Genomic DNA, 20,612 nt, shown 5'->3' with positions numbered 1-20,612 from the left:
TATACCTGTAGTGAGTTATTGCAAAACTAAAATTATATAATAATCATTTTCCATTGCTTTCGAAATTTTAACAGTATTCTGTTCATAAAAACTTTGGCCATAATGATATTTTGAAAATTATAAGGGGCCTTTCCCTGTCTTTCTTCATATTCTCTGTTGAATTCGTGACCCCATTTTGCAGTTCCCTAAATTACATTATAAATCAGAAAATATACATATCTATTCCAATTGAAAGCTCCATTTCAACTGGCTCCCCTGTCCAGAGCAGCTGCATCTTCGGATGGTTCACTTAAAGCTTTGGTCGTAGCCTTGACTTAGGTGAGCTTTTGGCAGATGCAATCACCAGACAGCACATGCTACCCAGAATATTAGGTAGACGCCAAAAGATGTGTGGTAAGAAAAAACAAAAAACAAGGCCGGGCGCGGTGGCTCAAGCCTGTAATCCCAGCACTTTGGGAGGCCGAGACGGGCGGATCACGAGGTCAGGAGATCGAGACCATCCTGGCTAACACAGTGAAACCCCGTCTCTACTAAAAAATACAAAAAACTAGCCGGGCGAGGTGGCGGGCGCCTGTAGTCCCAGCTACTGCGGAGGCTGAGGCAGGAGAATGGCATAAACCCGGGAGGCGGAGCTTGCAGTGAGCTGAGGTGCGGCCACTGCACTCCAGCCTGGGAGACAGAGCTAGACTCTGTCTCAAAAAAAAAACAAAACAAAACAAAAAAGCCCTGCAATGTTTAGCACGAAAACACAGTGCTACATCTCATACTTTCAGTTGAGAATCATGAAGATCACTCATAAGCAGGCACACAACCCTGTTTTTTGTTTGTTTGGTTGTCTGAGACAGAGTCTGGCTCTGTTACCCAGGCTGGAGTGCAGTAGCGCCATCTCCGCTCACTGAAACCTTTGCCTCCCAGGTTCAAAGGATTCCCCTGCCTCACCCTTCTGAGTAGCTGGGACTACAAGCACCCACCCCCATGCCCAGCTAATTTTTGTATTTTTAGTAGAGATGAAGTTTCACCATGTTGGTCAGACTGATCTTAAACTACTGGACTCAGGAGATCTGCCCGCCTCAGCCTTCCAAAGTGCTGGGATTACAAGCTTAAGCAACCACACCCAGTCTTGATTTCCATTTTGAATAAATCAGTTATGTAGAAATTTGTATTTATTTGAAAAGATGGTGTTATGGCCTGATTCATGTCTCCCCAAAAGTCACATGTTGAAGCCCTAAGCTCCAGTGTGATTGCCTTTGGAGACAGGGTTTTAAAGAAGGTAATTAAGGTTGAATGAGGTCATGAAAGTGGGGCCCTAATCCAATAGGACTGGTGTCCTTTTAAGAAGTGAAAAATATACCAGGGTATACATGCTCACATGATCTCTCGCTGTCTCTCATGCATGCACATAGAGAAAAGGCCATATGAGGACACAGTGGAAAGGCACCACCTGCAAGTCTAGGAGAGAGGCCTCACCAGAAACCAACCCTGCTAGCACCTTCTTGGACTTCTAGCTTCCAGAATTGTGAGGGGAAAAAAAGTCTACCACCCAGTCTGTCATACTTTGTTTTAACAGCTAGAGCAGACTCATTACTCTGGAAAAGTGTGCTAATTCTTTGACCCAGCTAGTCCTATCACAAAAAGCACTGTTTTTTAATAATACAAGTTTTAAACATTTAAAGCAGATATTTTATACCAATATCATCAATTAATAAAGATATAAAATTTCCCTCTGTACTATCTGTGCCTCAGTGGCTTTCAAACTTTTAGACTGTGGACCACAAAAACATTAAGATATAAGTGTGTATGTATGTGTGTATGTATATAATACATGGTTTATTTATAATATTATATGTGTGCATTTGTGTATTGCAAAACAATACTTTTCCTAACTACCTGACTGTATGAAATAGGTTCTGCTCAAGTCTATTTTATTTAAGAAATACATGCTTGTGTGCATGTGTTTTCAAACCCATTTGAAAGCCAAATTATTGCTTGATGTTTGAGTAGTTCTCTTTTTAGCTATGTTATCCAAAACATTCCCTAACTATAATTTCCACTTTTTCCCTTAGCATCTCAGGATATACATGAAGTACATATGAAGAATAACCATCCATCATATTTCTCTCTCTCTCTCCCATCCCCTACTGCCCCCACAAACACCACACTCACACATGCACACCACATACAAGGAGCCTAAGGTTGAGGCAAATCCATTGAATAGGTCCTATTCAAAGCAAGGCGTTTCATGCAATTTAAATTATAGTGTCAAGCATATTGTCTTACTGACTTGTTTATAATAAAAATATTTTGATTCGATGATGCAACATAAGATATAGACTAATGCATACTGAATAATAAATTCCCAATTAGGAAATATGGTATCCTTGAAGTAAAGTATGGATAATTTACATTCTTGCTAGTTCACATAGGCACCTTGGGTATGAATAAAAAATTATATGACTTGGCCTGGCATGGTGGTTCATGCCTGCAGCCCTGGCACTTTGGGAGGCAGAGGCAGGCAGATCACTTGAAGGTCAGGAGTTCTAGACCAGTCCGGCCAACATAACAAAACCCTGTCTCTACTGAAAATACAAAAAAAAAAAAATAGCTAGGCATGGTGGTGCGAGCCTGTAGTCCCAGACACTCAGGAGGCTGAGGTGGGAGAATCACTTGAACCTGGGAGGCAGAGGTTGCAGTGAGCTTAGATCATATCACTGCACTCCAGCCTGGACAACAAAGAGAGACTTCATCTCAAAAACAAAACAAAACAAAACAAAAAAATTACATGACTTGATAATTTTCAAAGAAAACATTTGTAAAGGGAAGTTAATTTCATCATTTTCTATCTTATTCTATTTCTTTTGGGTGTATGCTTAAAGAATTCACGCTTGTAGCCATCAAAGAGTCTGACACTGGTATCTATGGCCTAGGAATAGATAGTTAAAGGAAGGCAATAGGTACTATAGGGACAGGTTTTACAGATTTGTTGTTCTTTGAAACAATTAGCAAAGTTGACTAAGACCCAGAAACAAGAAATACACATTTCATAATAAAACATTACCCTGTCACATTCAAACTAATAGTGATCCTGGATATGTAAATATGAAATCAAAATTTAATTTCCAAACAATAGAATTTCAAAGTCAATATTTAAATTTCAAATTTTCCAAAATTTCATGGGTCAAAATTCTAATGTTCACTTCTATAAGTATAGTTGTACAAGATAAGCAAATTGACAACTTTTAAAATTGTTAAAATCTATACACAGGGAAAATGGCCATAATTCATACAGCTTTGGAATATATATATACATGTGTATGTACAAATTTATAATAGACATAAGAAAAATAAAATAAGTTAAAGGTAAAAAACCTTCCACATTATTTAAAACATTCACTATTTCATGCTCCTGATTTCTTGATACAAATATTTTCTATTATATTTTTCTTTACAGAATAAAATTTATTTTGTGCCCTTGAGAACAAAAGAAAGAAAACAAAAGAAAAAGAAATAACAAAGAAAATGTTTTTAGTTACATCCTTTTTCATTAGAAATTGCCCTCAGTTCTGAGACAGCAATTGGCATAGAAACATTTTCTAACTGAATAAATTACAACTCATATATTTGCTCATAGTCTCACACAGCAAATTCATGCTAAATAGAAAATATTAACATTTTAACATGTTTAAACATTTTAAATGTAAACGTAAACATAATTTAAAATAACCTTTATTGAATTAACTAAATAGAAGTGTTTTTGCACACTTCTTAATTCTCACCTCTTCTTTTGTCTTTTTAGATATCACTCGGAGCCAATCTCCAATCATGCTCAGGACAGCAGCAAAGTAAGCAAGCCCTACAAGGATCCAGAACCACACGACAGGCTTATAGAAGTCCAGATATTCAATATCGGATCCACCTGGAGACAAAACAAAGTAGAACAAAATAACTTCATATTCTTAAAAGTAAACAATCTAGGTATTGCTAAAATTACTAACTAAATTTTGGTTTGCAAAACACAGAAATCTAGTATTCTTGTCAATGAACTTATATTATTTTCTTCATTTTGAATTTCTCATTTTCATTCATGTAATTCTTACCTTATTTTTCAAGAACAAGTTAAGTTTTTCTTAATGAAACCCTTCATTGCTTCTTCAGATCATCATGATTTTTCCTTGCTTCATGTTTCATTTACATTTATATAATCCATCTCAGTCTAGTACTTAATTATTCTATGTGTACTAAGTTTCTTTTTCCACCTCTATTTTAACTAATAGAAGATAGCGATTACACTTTTGTTGGTGTGCATTCAACTTAGCATATTTACCTCATTGCCAATAAATACATGCTAGCTAATCAACTTAATGCCAAACTGAACAGCAAGTGAACAACTCTAGTGATGGTTCATATTTTAAAGTCATCAGTACAATGAATCACTAACAAATGCCAGAGACAATGACTTGATGGTTCGAATGAGAACAAATAGAAATTTGAGGGTAATACTACCATTCATCACTCTCTGACTTTTCTGAGAAATTCCCATGACTGTCATAAAATAAAACCGTAGCTCTCAAGAAAAAAAAAAATTGGCAAGGCTCTTTTTTTTTTTTACTCTAATCCTTGAAGAACTTCTCCATCCACTTGGAACAATAACTATACCTATGAGAATCTGGGTTCATTTCAACACACCCTTTGTTCAGTACCCCATTAATATGGGGGCATTTATTAAGTCCCAACAGTGAAACTGTTTTTATTTTCACAAATAAGAAATCAAATACCTCTCTTGAAAAATTCATAATTTAGACCAAGAAATCCTCATATAGACAGTTAACCTTAATGGAGTATATTGCGTGATGACAAAGAGAATACAAAAGTAATATGAAAGGACATAGAAGAAATGATTTTTACTTCTGGAAGAAGGAAAGTAAGAATAGGAAAGTGAGTCTTAAGTAATGAGGATCAAAACTTGGAATAGCACAGTGTGGAAAATACATAGTATAGTCAAATGACTTTTAGTCATGGATAAATCTCCACATGTATTTGACCAAAGAGCAGATAAGTAGAAGAGAGAGATCTAGAAAAAGTAGGCTGTATCAGATTGTAAAGATTTCATCTTAACTCAATGGAGAATAAGTAAAAGTCTCTAGGGAGACAAGTCCTATATATTCATGTTTGACTATCTCCACAGAAAGATCCAGTGGCAGAGAAGAACGAACTGACAGGGAAGCCCCATGAGAAGCTTTTGTTCTGAATTAGCTAAGAAATTATTGTGTCTGAGTTAGGGCAGAGATGGCAAGAAGAGTCATTTTACAGGCCGAATTATCAAGGACTGATGGCCAACTACTTGTTGCGATAAGTGAGAGGAAGAGCGCTCTGATGACCAAAGACCCCACACTGTGGGTCTTTGGTGATATTGTAACTGAATGGGGGAAGAAAGATTGACTTTTTTAAAAAAAAGTAATTAAAACTGAGAACTGACAGGTTTGAAGTGCTTGAGGTAATAACCAAAAAGATCCTTAAATGCAAATCTAACACTTAATAGAACAGGGCAGAAGATAAGGATTTTAGGACCAACAGCATAGAGACTGGAGGTGCTTAAAAGAGCGTGGATTTGCTCAATTCACAAAAATTCAGCCAGTAAATTGCAAGTATTTCAAAGATCAAGTATAAAATACTGAATATAACATTATTGTAGAGAAATTAAATTTTGCTAATAAGTTGCAGTTATATATTAAAAATCAAGTATAAATTGCAAGTATATATTAAAATCAAGTGTAAAATACTGAGTATAACATTGTTGTAGAGAAATTAAATTTTAAGTTGCTCATGATGACATTTTCAAATAATAAAGGGTCAATAAAAAGACAGCATTTTTCTGTCAGGTAAATGATTTGAATAAGCATCGTTCAGCTTTCTTTTGGGACAAAAGTAATTTTAAGAACACATTTTACAAAGTGAATAATATTACTTTCAAATATTATAAAAATTTTACTTTGTGCAACATTAAAAACTCATTTCTGGGAATAATTATAAATGCATCTCGTGATGGTTAAGAGTTGGCCCGTGGAGGATACAGCTCTAAAACTTCACATAACTGATTTAAGAAATATGTGTGTAAACCTGTTACATGATAGGCTCACCAGTGAATTTCATTTTTCAAATGTTTCCATTTCAATGAAACCAAAATGACATTTTTTCCCAAGTACTTTCTCTTTCAAAACCAGAAAAAATCTTCATCCAAATATTTGTGACTCATTTAACACATAAGTTCACCAAGATGTTGACTTTAGAAGAGTTAGTTCATGCTCAGATTACTTTTTATAAGCCTTCTTTCTTATAAACAGGATGTCACAGTTTGAAAAGAGTAAATTAGCTTAATCACTAAAAGGTCTATATTTGGGTAAAACGTTCAACCCACAAGTTTTAGTGGAGTCTAAGCCCAGGGGAAAAAATGTTTTTCCTTTTTAAATTGCCACTCTCAAGATGAAATACTGGCAGTCAGATGATTTAGGAAAAACGAATACTATATATAAGAAATATTGTCAAACAACTCCCAAATCCTACTCACTTGCTGATATTTAAGATTCATGAATTAATTTTCACATTAATCAATTCACTTCATCTAAGAATCTTATCCAAATTAACATATCCGTGATGTCAGGATAACTTGCTAAGAAAAATTGTTTTATTTTTAAATTAGGAATAAATTAGGAAATACTTTTTAAAAAACTTCTTGACTTTTACAAGCATTAATTTCAATCTAGCTATGTTCAGGAAACCTACTCATTTGTCTCTGGCATACTAAGAAAGCCTAGGGTAATTTCTATTATTGACTTATTATTGACAGGGCTCCTGCCCCTGTCTCCCACGCCCTGTTTTTACTCTTTCCACAGACTTCTGAGATGCAGCCTACAAGATGCTGCAGCCTACTCTCCCCTCCTAAGTCCCCACTGACCTGGCAGAAATATTCACTCCACTGCTTTTTTTTTTCTTTATTGTCACTAAAAACGTGCACGTAAATCCTTTCCATTTTAAGAACTTTCTGGCTAATCATAATAGGACAGTATACAGTTGGTAATAAAAATAACAAAGAGGTGTGGAGGTATAAAGGTTTTGGGAATCTTATAAACTTTTCCAAGTAGTTAAAATAAGTCTACTCATCCTGACATTCTTATATGATATATGACAACTTCTTTTAGATGGTGCGATCTCTCTCTAGATCTCTTATCCTTAATGCTTGTGTAAGGAACTCAGTCAGAGCCTAATCCAATCTAGTAGATTAAACTACAAAAAATATAGCTCAGGAAAGTTCAGGCTGGTATTATTGCTAGGGAACCATTATCTCCACAAAGCAGGTTTCCTAAACATTTGCTGGAAACAGTCCCTCTACCCAGCATTAAGAAAGCCCTAGATGGCTCCAAAGAATCATTGAATAGGCGACAGAACAACCCGTGAGGCCATGGCAGGCATCTCGTAGGAGACTTTTTGTTTTTTTTTTTTTTTTGAGATGCAGTCTCAGTCTGTCACCCAGACAAGAGTGCAGTGGTGCATTTCGGTTCACTGCAACTTCCACCCCCCGGATTTAAGCAATTCTCCTGCCTCAGCTTCCCGAGGAGCTGGGAATACAGGCATTTGCCACCACGCCTGGCTGATTTTTGTATTTTTAGTAGAGACAGGGTTTCACCATGTTGGCAAGGCTGGTCTCGAACTCCTAACCTCAAGTGATTTGCCTGCCTTGGCCTCCCAAAGTACTGAGATTATAGGCGTGAGCTGCCACACCCGGCCCCTAGAAGACTTAAAAAAAAAAATTGGCACTGTAAACCCTGCCTAACCTAGTTAATATGCTCATTTCCACTGATTTACAGAATATTCAAAATCAGATTGGAAGAGTGGGATGAAAAGGAAGACTTACCGATTACCTCCATAAATGAAATCATTTCATCCTAACGCCCTATGGGTAGGTGTTGAGGGGAGTTGCATTCTCATGTTTCACACTTCCATTGACTTTGGGCAGGGCTATTAGTAAGACCACGTGGCCACAGAATTAAGTCACATTGCCAGTTTCCTTTTGCAGCAATAAAGCTGATGATCCAATTGCCATCACTCTCATGGTCTGTTTGGAACTCAGGAATGCAAGACCAGTTTGTACTGGCTCCTTGAAATCCAAACAGTAAGTATCCCACTTTAAAATACAGATGTCATAATATCAGCAGAGAAAATAACATATGGCAGACCACTCAAGAAAGGGGTAGCAGAGCTAGAGTTCAACGCAGGTGTCTGAATAGTTCCAAAACACAGGCTCCTTCATTGAACCCAGTGGTCCATGTCATCTATGATGTCAGCTACTGTCCTTCTTATCATTTATCCACCAACCTGTTTTGCTCCTACTGCCTGGGAAGTACTTAGCTAAGGCAGGAAACACTAAATTGGACAAGGCGTGCCTCTTCTCCTCAAGGTTCTCACCTAGAAACCATGTGGGTCTGAAGACAAGCACCATTCCACCAAGGGCCTCCTTACCTTGCTCTGTCCTCTCTCCAGCAGCTCCCAGCCATCGACCCTTTTTCGTGCTAAAGAACTTGGGCATACAACATCCCTCTCCCTTAAATATAATTTTCTTTCTCTGTGATTTTTTTCTGAATCACAAAGTATTTGTAAAGAAAAAAAGATATATCCTGGTTTTAAAGAATAACCAAGCCACTCCAGACTAAGGTTATCAGTTCCATACACCTCTTCTGATTTTCTAAAATGGCATATCTGTTATAGAATATAAACATAGATAAATAACTCCATTTTAAAGAAAATGGGGGTCATTCCTTTAAACCGGCCTATAATTATTTTAGCTTAAATATCAAACATGGATTTTAATTTTGGGGGATTTGTTTGACTTTACTTTTATTAATTAAAGCTATCTTGTCTTAATATGAAGGAGGGAAAATCTTAATTTCTGTTTTAGTGTATCTTATTTTGTTGGTAAGTAATTTAACTGAATAAGGTGTTTCTCACTGCTTTAAGGACTCAGAACCCCTTTTAATAATGTTATAAATCCTATTTTCTTTTTAACAAATGGAAATATGACTTCCGTATTAAACAATAGCTTACCTACTAAACCAAATTTTTCATATGCCATTGAGTCAGAAAACCAGAATGCCAACAAAGGTGATATTTGAACTTGTATTTGGGGATTTGAAATTTCAGCATTCGAGAAGTTGTCCATGTCCCTCTAAGCACTTGTTCTTAAACTGGGAAAACTGCCATGAAAAGAGCAGCAGTCTGATGATCACAAAGAAAGAAAAACCAACACATGACATCACTCACTCATCGTTTACAAAGATGGAACAGTATATAGGTATACCGAATTGTTATTCTTAGAAATTGTCTTTAAATCTCAATCTAGAACAATTTGCAATATTTTTCACGGAATGTAGTACAATTTACTTCCTGCCCCAGGAAGCTGTAATTATCCATTACTGAATACTTTTCTCCTCAATATTTTCTCCACATGTTTTTACAATACTTCTATATATCTATTCTGAACCCTAAAAGTTAAGGAACTTTTTAGTTTGTTCACAGTCCCTAAGACTTCTGAACCATTTGGGTCAAATTCCACTTATTTAATCATGCAGATGGCCTTTATTTCTGTTGTGAGTTCTCTGAGAGTTACGAGTTAAATCAGGGAGTGACTAAACCCTTTACAGAATTTTCCTGTATTATAAAACAGAGCAAATACCAGGAAGAGAAAAAGATTCCCTATTTAATTGTTGCTCCTGGATTTCATGTATTCTGTCTCACAGGAACAGGAACTAGAACAATTATTGTCACTAAGTGCTAAACACAGTATCTGATATACAATATGTGTCCATTAAACACCTAAACAAACAAATGATCAATGAATATAAAACATCTCCCTAGCAGTCACACAAACCCTCCTTTTCCAAACAAAGCAATTTTTCTGAGCCATTGTGATGGTGGTAATGACCGCTCTTCAACAGATCTCACTCTTTATCAGGTACTTTCCTTGTTATCTGTTAAATTCCTGGCAAATTTCTACTCAGTTATCAACTCAACAATAGCAATTTTAATACCTGGCCTTTGACATGGTTGCAAAACTCTTAGTCAACACAAGGTGCTGTTTTCTAGAGGGTCTCTACTTGAACTAACTGCTTGAGGGTTGCAGGGAGAAACATGCCACGGTTTTTAAAGATATTTATGTTTTCATGATAAAATTCTCTTAAATTGAGCAAGCCCTGAGCACTCCACTGAATGAGTCATAATTTCAGTTATACAGGAAAGCAAACAGTTTGGTTACTAAAAATTACATTTCCAATAATGACTTTGAAGATGTAATTCCAAGAAAACTGAGTCCTTAATATGAGACATACAAATATGTGCTTCCTAAGTAAAGAATGTGATGGCAAATGATTATAACACTGTGAAAAACTGTAAAAATGTAGTAAAGGTAAATACGCCAGAAGAGGAAAAATTTGACCTGGGGAAGTCCCAAATTGTATTATACCTCTATATGAGGGAGCACCGGGTACTAAGCTGAAGCCTAACTGATCTAGTAAGCATTCAAAACTACATATGTGATGAAGAAAATTTCATTATTTAACCAAATATACTAAATTTCACTGATCAGAATTCCATGATGATGTATTTGGATAGTTCAATAAATTCATGCTCAGATGGAATATGTGTTTTCATAATATTAACCATGAGGATTTCTTAGAACATCTGGATTTTTGCCTAGAACTTTTGGATTTTATTAGAAAACTAGGTAATGTGAGGACACTGCTTCGTGAAATTGTAAATTCTTCTCTGGCTTTTTCACTCTTTCATATTACCCTTACAAAATATTAACCTCAGGTTTATGGAAAGGAGTATTTTTTTTTTCTTTGTTTCCTATTAAAAAAAAAATTGAGATAGGATCTTGCTCTGTCACCCAGGCTAGACAGCAGTAGCTCAATCATAGTTCACTGCAACCTCAAATTCCTGGGCTTAACTAATTCTGAAAAGGAGTGTTTTTAAGGACTTCACTGAGCAGCTTCTAAACAAGCTATGGAAATGAATTCACTGGCTTGTATGACCCCTTTAAGGTATAAACCCTAAGGGTTTATATTAGAGGAGCTACCAGCCTTGAAAAGGAATTTTTAATTGTGTTAGGTTGGGTAATTATTTCACTTTTCTCTAATTTTGAAGAATCACCAACTAACACTTTATGGTTTTGGTTTTTGTTTTCTTTTTTGGTTTTTTTTTTTTTTTTTAAGTCTTGGGTCTTTGTGAAAGAAGACAAGTTGTAAAAAAGCAAGCATTCCTACATTACTGTACAATTAATAAGACTTCTTAGATTTTAATGAAGAAAGAGAAAAGCTTATTTAGCTAGCAAGCATGACTTAACAACTTATCACCCCAGACTTCCAGTCAAATGAAAAATCAAATGACAAAAATTAGGAAACAGAACATAGGAAATCAACACTAATTCTCACATACAATTTTGCCATTAACTTTAACTTATCTCTACAATGATGTTTGATTATACATCATTACTGATTATTTTAAAATCCCAGCAATTTGGGAGGCCAAGGCAGAAAGTTCGCTTGAGCCCAGGAGCTCAAGACCAGCATGGGCAACAAGGAGAGACCCCATCTCTACAAAAAAACCAGAAAATTAGCTGGGTATGGTGGCATGCGCCTGTGGTCCCAGCAACTTGGGAGGCTGAGGCAAGAGAATTACTTGAGCCCAGAATGTCTAGGCTGCAGTGAGCCACAATCACGCCACTGCACTCCAACCTGGGCTTCAGAGTGAGACTCTGTCTCAACAAATAAAAATAAAAAGATAAAATAAAATTAAGTAAATAACACTTTGCAAAATAATTTCCTTTCTTCTCACCTTTTAGGAAGAATTACTCTGCACTTGCTACTCTTAGCAACAGGGATCTGCTTACTCATATGACAAATAAAAGTGTCTACAGATTCTGTGACCTCCCAAGTCCTTTTTAGCCCCAGAACACTGAGCACTGAGAGAATAGAAAGCGCCATCAGGAAGGAGCAGACAGATACCAGTCACTAAGGTAACCAGTCACTAAAACATGTTCTCTACATAAATAAATATGAAGTTAAAATTTTCTGGGAGATCACTTCCTGTAGAGAAAGTACTAAACGCTGAATTCCTACATTCAGCCACATACACAGAGACACCTGAGCACTGCCTGTTTATCTGTACCAGTGGTCTCTAAATGCCTTTGATTCATCACTCACAGTGATAAAAGGCAAAGTATTGCACATTACTTATGAATTAGAAATGTATTATGCTCTATTATATTATATCATAAATATTATGATATTTAAAAAGTAAAGAAGTAATGAGATTTAGAAATACATAGAAATAGGAGTCTTCATATTTTCTTTTTTTTCAAGATGGGGTCTCACCCTGTTGCCCAGGATGGAGTGCAGTGGCATGTTCATAGCTCACTGCAGCCTCCTGAGATAACACAAGTGATCCTCCCACCTCAGCCTCCCAAATAGCTAAGACTACAGGTGCATGCCACTATGTGCACCAAATTTTAAAAAGTTTTTGTAGAGACAGGAGTCTCACTATGTTGCCCAGGTGGGTCTTGAACTTCTGGCCTGGCGATCTTTCTGCCTCAGCCTCTCAAGTGCTGCCATTTTGCCACCATACCCAGCCTAATTGTCATGTTCTCTTATTGCACAAAATCTACTTTTCTTGCTCATTCCCTGGGGGCAAGCACTATTTCAGAGTTCTGGTCTAAACCACCCCATCATCACTTGTTCTTAAGATGCTTCTAAGAATTATACTAATGTTATGAAATACAGATCTATTACAATCTGTATCCTAAACACTTATAAATCACTTTCCAAAATATACTTATTTTCCTTTAGTAACGCCACAGTTTGAAGAATACATCCTTTAAGTTGCCTTCAGAAAAGTTCAATATAACAATGTAACCTAACCCTGATCCACCTCAGAGCAAATTTTGCAGGTTTTGCAGACTGACATCAAATATTAAGTGTGCATTATGGAAGGGACATTTTTGTTTCCTTATGAGATGTATAGCCCAATAGAAAGATGAAGAGGTTCAACCTAGAGCAACTCCTCTTGCTTTTCCCTGGCAAAATAGCAAAATTAAGTGAGAACGCTGTCTTTAGTACATCTACTAGCAAGAGGGAAAGTTCTAAACAGTAAATAATTGATATTTCCCAGATGGGGAACTCAATAGCTAATTTTACAGTCATAAGGTACCCAGAAGCAAAGTCCAATTTTGTGTACTCTATTGGACTATATGTGGCAATTTTTTTCCAAGATCCTTTAAAAGAAATTCACAATTTCTGTTTTTTCCAAAGACTCTTGCAAAGGGCACACATCTGCTACCCAGCCGTTGCCACATCTGCCCCCCAATCCACATTCTCATTCCAAAAACACTCCCTGAACACAAGGACCTGGAATGTAAAGATGACAGTACTAGCAACAGGGTATCATAGCTTCACAAAGACCAACACAGCCACAAAAATATTTAAGTTAAGGAGATAGTGATGAATCAGCAAAACTAGTGCCAATTTATCTTACTCAGCATCTGTCATATTAATCACATCAAATTCTTATGTTAATTATAATCAACGTATATTTCTACAAGTTTGTATTATTTCCTCTGTCAAATAAACATAAAAGTTACATATTTGAAGATGGGTAACAATATAATAAAAACTAATAAAAATAAAGTTGTTTATTTGATTATTCTTATGGCACACAGCTATCACTCTCCTATTCTATGATACTATGCCATGACTCTTTGAATTTTTCATCTTCTACAAAACCATAAAGAAAAATATTTTTTTTCCTAAGTTGGTTTATACAATGGTCACAAATATAATATTGTTTAGGACTCCGCCCACATTCATTTTTATTTATACTTTTTGTATTTTTTTGGTCTCAGATCTTTTGGGCCACATACTGAATTGACACTGTTAGTTGTTTAAAATAACATTGATACGGTTTGGGCTGTGTTTCCACCCAAATCTTATCTTGAAATATAGTTCCCATAATCCCCATGTGTCATGAGAGGGACCCTGTGGGAGGTAATTGAATCATAGGAGTGGTTTCCCCCATGTAATTCCCATGATAGTGAGTAAGTTCTCATGAAATCTGGTGGTTTTATAAGGGGTTTCCCGCTTCACCTGGTTCTCATTCTTCTTCTCCCTGTCACTAAGTGAGGAAGGACATGTTTGCTTCCCCTTCTGCTATGATTGTAAGTTTCCTGAGGCCTCCCCAATCATACTGAACTATGAGTCTATTAAACCTCCTTTCTTTATAAATTACCCAGTCTCGGCTATGTCTTTATTAACGGCATGAGAATGGATTAATAATACAAACACATACAATATGATGTGAGCCCTGAAAATATAAAACCCGCCACATAATACCTATATATTCCACAGTTGCTATAAGGCCTTGTTAGTTATATTTAAAAAGTGATAAAGACAGCCTAAGATTAATGCATCACAAGCATACGTTTTGTTATCATCACTATGTCTCACTTTCTCCTGTATTAACAAACTTTCCATTTCTACTTAAGCCAATTATACATCTTGAATAAGAGGTAGAAAAATGAATATTTCAGGACACAAGCTTATCTCATACGGAGTTAGAAATGTCTGAAATTCTCCTTTCCACATTCCGCTAATTATAAAACGAAAAGATCTTCAGCAGAGTGATGCACCCCCCTTTCCCAGGGTCCCCATCCAGGGAGGATGTACATCTACAGTGTACAGAGAGGTGTACACTGTATTTTTGACCAAAAGCAAAGCTTTGTTCATAAAAGTGTCCCCATCTTCACGGATATTAGGGGATTTGCCTGGTTGAAACTTAATTCACAAATCAATAGAAACAGATAAATATTAGCCCTCTCTGAGATCTTACAGAACTTCAGAAAGTATTTTCTGTTCTAAAAATATTTAAGTAAGAAATTTGGGTCAAGGAAGAACAGTAAACAGCCAAAAAGTATAAAACTCTGTTAAAACTAAATTAGGCTAATGAGGTTATTCTGATAATTTTAATAACACATTCCTACTCTAATTTTTATCATGTTTTTTAATATTTCAAACTGAATTTTTTAAGAGAATGGTTTAGATTTATGATCCATAATAGATTAGCATACTTACTTTTGCCACCATTATTGTATTTTATTTAAAATTGGAGTTAGAACAGTAATAATAGTGAGAAATATAGTTGAGAAAGAGAGAACTGAATTAATAGGCACATAGGACCTTACAGATACAACAATAAAGCAAATGGCAGTTGAAATAACATATATATTACAGAAGAGGAAAAGTTTTCTAAATGTGAGTAGAAAAATGTAGACACTTTAGATCTACATGACCTACTTTAAGTTAAGTTACAAAATGCTGTCCTAAGATTGAAAATTAAGTGAGTAAATATCTTGGAGAAAAAAATGTTTTAAGTAGCCAATAACTTCTTCTGAAGTTTGCAGCTGTTTTTAAAACTAAGGCAGAAAAGAGTCTAAGTAGAAAGGGCAAAGGTAAGTTAAACCTGAATTCTTGTGCCACTAAAAATAATAATAATAAATTCATTTTTTCCTCAAGATGGAAAAAAATGATTAATGGCTTTTAGTGTGCTTCAGCAACTTGAAAATAGCAAGATAGTGCATAAAGATCAACTCTGTAAGCTTTAATTCAAGAAGAAAAATGATAATTCACTGGAATCATGAAGGGAACCCAGAACCTGGGGAGGAGAACATGGGCAAACAGCCCTCAGGACAGCATCTGACTGATAAACATGAGTGAGAGAGGCAGATAGCCTTCTTCTGTGACTCACCTTTCCACTGGGATCCAAGCAACCCAGGCCAAGGTAGAGTGGTTATTTCTCCCAAGCCCTGGAACTAACTTGGGGAGACCTTGGAAATGTAGTGAGGAAAAGACACTGGGAAAAGCTGCAGCCATTTTCCCAGACCTGGGACAGACAGTAGGAGGCCATTTTTAATCTGGACAAACACAAAGTCAGCAATTCTGTGGTGACCTAGTAGCATGCCCACACAGGATTTTAGTCTTGGGCCAGAAACTGGAGTGCTTGCTCTGGAGTAGGGCAGGAGCTTCCACAGCCAAAACTGTGGAAAGTGCCTCAGCAGTAGGTGCTGGAATTGTGCTCTCCTCCATCACAGGCCTGGGTAGGGTGGGGTGGGGAGAGCTGCTGCTGCTGCAGTTTCTCTTGGGCAAGGCGATTTGCAGGCAGGGGCAGATTGGTGACCTGGAACCAGTCTGTATGTGTCATTACTGAGTGCCCAGAATGCTCTCCTGAGACTGTGGTATAGTGGGCCCTTTCCACTGAAACCCCACGGAGAACTCCACACATTCAGAACACCCACTTGCCTGGCTTAGCAACCTAAGCCGCCTAACCCTTCCTGGACATAGATTGTTGTGCAGTGAAACCCTCTATGTTCCAACTCTAGGTAGAGCTCCAGGCATTTGGAATACCTCCTCACCTGGATCAGCAGCCTGAATAGCTCTGCCCTTCCTGTGCATAGATCATGGTGCAGTGGGGCCCTCTCTGCTCCACACCCAGGCAGATATCCAGGCATTCAGAGCATCTGTTTGCCTGGTTCAGCAGCCTGAGTCATCCCATCCCTCCTTTGCAGAGATCTTGGTGCAGGGCGGCATTCTCTGCTGCATGCTCAAATCTCCAACCATCTAGAGCAACTACTCTCTTGGATTAGGAGTTTAGATCTTCCCCATCCCTGGATAGAGAACATGGGGTCAAGCAGTTCCCCAGCTCCAAGCTTAGGCACACTTCTGGACACTCAGTGGCCATGCACTGGATTCTCCCTCAGTGCTGTGTTTGTACCTGCCATCAAGGGACCTGTAAGCAAACCTGCCAAGTCCAGCCTTGCCCATCTTGGCCTTTCCTGGCCTGAGCAGAGAGCTCAAAACACTGAGCAATCCAAAAATCAGCCCATTGCCTTATGCAACAGAAAGACATTCCCATTAAACAAGGATTAAGTACATACCCAGCCTCACTGGCCACAGCTGGCTCTTACCCATAAGTGCCATCTACTGGCTTGTACATTGAGAGCATAGCTCAAGATAAAACCGGCTGACAGAAGTACAGAGGGCTATAGAAGCAAAGTCAAAATACCCTGCCCAGCATTCTCTACAGTCACATCCCATATAAGAAGCAGGGGAGAGGAGGAAAGAAAAGAAGAACATAGTAATATTATAGGGGAAGAAAGAAAAATAAAAATATGCTATTCACATAAAAATGATTACAATCATTAGAAGTGGCAGTGTCTCCAGATGAGAAAGAACCAGGGCAAGACTTCTGGCACCATGAGAAAATCTGAATATAGTGGCACTACCAAAGGATCACAATAGCTAGCTAGTAATGACCCCTAACCAAAAAGGAAACTCAGAAATGACAGATAAAGAATTCAAAACACGGATTGCAAGGAAGCTTAACAAAAGCCAGTAGGCAGTTGAAAATCAACACAAAGAAACCTCTAAAGCAATCCAGGAAGTGTAAGAGATAAACATCTTAAAATAAATCAATCAGAGCTTCTGAAATTGAAAAACTCACTTAAGGAATTTCAAAATAAAATTGAAAGCTCTATCAACAGACTGTACCAACGAGAAGAAAGAATTTCAGAGCTTGAACTCTAATCTTTTGAACTAACACAGTCAGACAAAAATAAAGAAAAAAAAATTTTAAGAAGTAAAGAAAGTCCTTCAGAAATACAGGATATGTCAAGTGGCAAAATCTACAAATTATTGGCATTCCCGAGAGAGACAGAGATAAAGCAAACAACCTGGAAAACATATTTGAAGGAAGAATTCAATTATATTTCCCTAATCTTTCTAGAGAGGTAGATATTCAGATATAAGAAATCAAGAGAATATCTGTGAGATACTATACAAAACAAATATCACCAAGGCATATAGTCACCAGACTGCCTGAGGTCAAAGCTAAAGAAAAGATCTTAAAGGCAGCTACAAACAAAAGTCAAATCATATATAAAGAGAATACCATCAGACTAATAGTGGATTTCTCAGCACAAACCTGATAAGCCAGGAGATATTAGGGGCCTATTTTCAGTATTTTTAAAGAAAAGAAATTTCAATCAATAATTTTATGTTCCACCAACCTAATCTTCAGAAGCAAAGAAGAAATAAAATATTTTTCCAGATAAGCAAGCATTAAGGGAATTTGTTACCACTACATTAACCTTACAGGAGATACTTAAGGGAGTTCTAAACATGGAAAAAATAAATGATACCTGCTACCACAAAAACACACTTAAGTATGTAGCACAGAGAGTCTACAAAGCAATCACAAAGTAGAAACTACAAAGCAACCAACTAACAACTTCACAATTGGATCAAAACCTAACATGTCAATATTAACCTTGAATGTAAATGGTCTATATGCCCTCACTTAAAAGGCACAGAGTGACAACTTGGAAACATAAATTAAGACTTATCTATCTGCTGACTTCAAGAGACCCATCTCACAGATAAAGATATCCTTAGGTTCAAAGAAAGGGTTGAAGAAAGATCTATCACACAAACAGAACATGAAAAAGAGTAGAGGTCACTATTTTATATCAGATAAAACAGACTTTAAGCCAACAACAGTAAAACAATAAAAAAGGACATATTACATATGTCCACAAAAGTATTACATAATGATAAGTGGTTCGATTCAACAAGAAGACTTAACTATCCTAAATATTTATGCACCCAACATTAAACCACCCAGATTCATAAAACAGGTACTTCCAGACCTATGAAAAGACTCAGCTAGCCATATAACAAGAGTGAGGGACCTTAACACTGCACTGACAGCATTAGAAAGATCATCAAGGCAGAAAACTAAGAAATTCTGGACTTAAATTCAGCACTTGACCAAATGGACCTAACGAACATCTACAGAATACTCCATCCATCAACCAACCACAGAATATACGTTTTTCTCATCTGCACATGGAATATATTTCAAGATCAACCATATGCTTAGCTGTAGAGAAAATCTTAATAATTAAAAAAATTAAAATCGTACCAACCATACTCTCAGACTACAGTGGAATAACAGTCAATACCAAGAAGATTTCTGAAAACCACACAATTATACAGAAATTAAACAACTTGCTCCTGAATGAATGTTGAGTAAACAAGAAAATTAAACTAGAAATTAAAAAAATTCTTTGAGATAAATGAAAACAGAAACACCAATATAACAAAATCTCTGTGATACAGCAAAAGCAGTGTTAAGAGGCAAGTTTATATTGCCTAATGCCTACCTCAAAAAGTTAAAAAGATCTCAAATTAAAGATCTAACATCACACCTAAAGAAACTAGACAAACAAGGAGAAACTAACTCCAAAGCTAGCAGAAGTGACTAAAATTAAAACAGAAAAAAAAAATGAAATAATAAAATCAGAGCAAAACTGAAAGAAATCAAGACTCGGCCAGGCGCGGTAGCTCAAGCCTGTAATCCCAGCACTTTGGGAGGCCGAGGAGGGTGGATCGCGAGGTCAGGAGATCGAGACCATCCTGGCTAACATGGTGAAACCCCCGTCTCTACTAAAAACATACAAAAAACTAGCCAGGCGAGGTGGCGGGCGCCTGTAGTCCCAGCTACTTGGGAGGCTGAGGCAGGAGAATGGCGTAAACCTGGGAGGCGGAGCTTGCAGTGAGCTGAGATCCGGCCACTGCACTCCAGCCTGGGCGACAGAGCGAGACTCCGTCTCAAAAAAAAAAAAAAAATCGAGATTCAAAAATCCATGCAAATAATAAACAAAACCAAAAGCTGGTTCTTTGAAAGAATAAGCAAGATCAATAGACAGCTAGTTAGATTAACAAAGTAAAAAAAGAGAGAAGATCCAAATAAGCACAATCAGAAATGGCAAAGGTGACATTACAACTGGTCTTACAGAAGTACAAAAGATTCTCAGAGACTATCAGGAACATTTCTATGCAAGCAAATTAAAAAATATAGAGGAAATAAATAAATTCCCCTAAATACACAATCTCCCAAGATTGAATCAGGAAGAAATGAAAACCCTTAACAGACCAATATTGACTTCCAAAATGGAATTGGTAATAAAAAAAATCTACCAACCAAATGAATCCCTGGATGAGGTTAATTCACATTCAGATTCTACCAGATGTACAAAGAAGAGCTGGTAAAAATCCTACTAAAACTATTTCCAAAAAATTGAAGAGGAGGGACTCCTCCCTAACTCATTCTATGAAGTGAGCATCGCTTTGATAACAAAATATGGCAAAAGACACAATAACAAGAAAAACCATAGGCCATTATCCTTGATGAATGTAGATGCAAAAATCTTCAACAAATGGAGTCCAACAGCACATCAAAAAGTTAGTTCACCATGATCAGGTAGATTTCATTCCTAGAATGCAAGGTTGGTTCACCATACACAAATCAATAAATGTGATTCACCATATAAAAAGAATTAAAAACAAGAACCATATGATCATATCAATAGATGTGGAAAAAGCTTTTAATAAAATATAACATCCCTTCCTGATAAAAATCCCCAAGAAATTAGGCATTGAAGAAACATATGTCAAAATAAT

The 20,612-nt window shown here is 36.7% G+C and overlaps 1 protein-coding gene across 3 annotated transcripts in view; it reads right to left on the bottom strand.

Moving 5' to 3' along the window:
- KCNK2 (potassium two pore domain channel subfamily K member 2) overlaps positions 1-20,612 on the bottom strand; it is a 233,681-nt gene that overhangs the window by 38,418 nt on the left and 174,651 nt on the right. For all 3 annotated transcript variants that reach the window (XM_023203552.3, XM_023203551.3, XM_023203553.3), the window contains exon 6: positions 3,774-3,913. In XM_023203552.3, the coding sequence (XP_023059320.1) occupies positions 3,774-3,913 (140 nt within the window). The remainder of the gene's footprint in view (positions 1-3,773; positions 3,914-20,612) is intronic.

The sequence above is a fragment of the Piliocolobus tephrosceles genome, chromosome 1 (assembly GCF_002776525.5).
Source record: "Piliocolobus tephrosceles isolate RC106 chromosome 1, ASM277652v3, whole genome shotgun sequence".
In the NCBI taxonomy this organism is placed as follows: domain Eukaryota; kingdom Metazoa; phylum Chordata; class Mammalia; order Primates; family Cercopithecidae; genus Piliocolobus; species Piliocolobus tephrosceles.
This window is presented reverse-complemented; position numbering and strand designations above follow the sequence as displayed.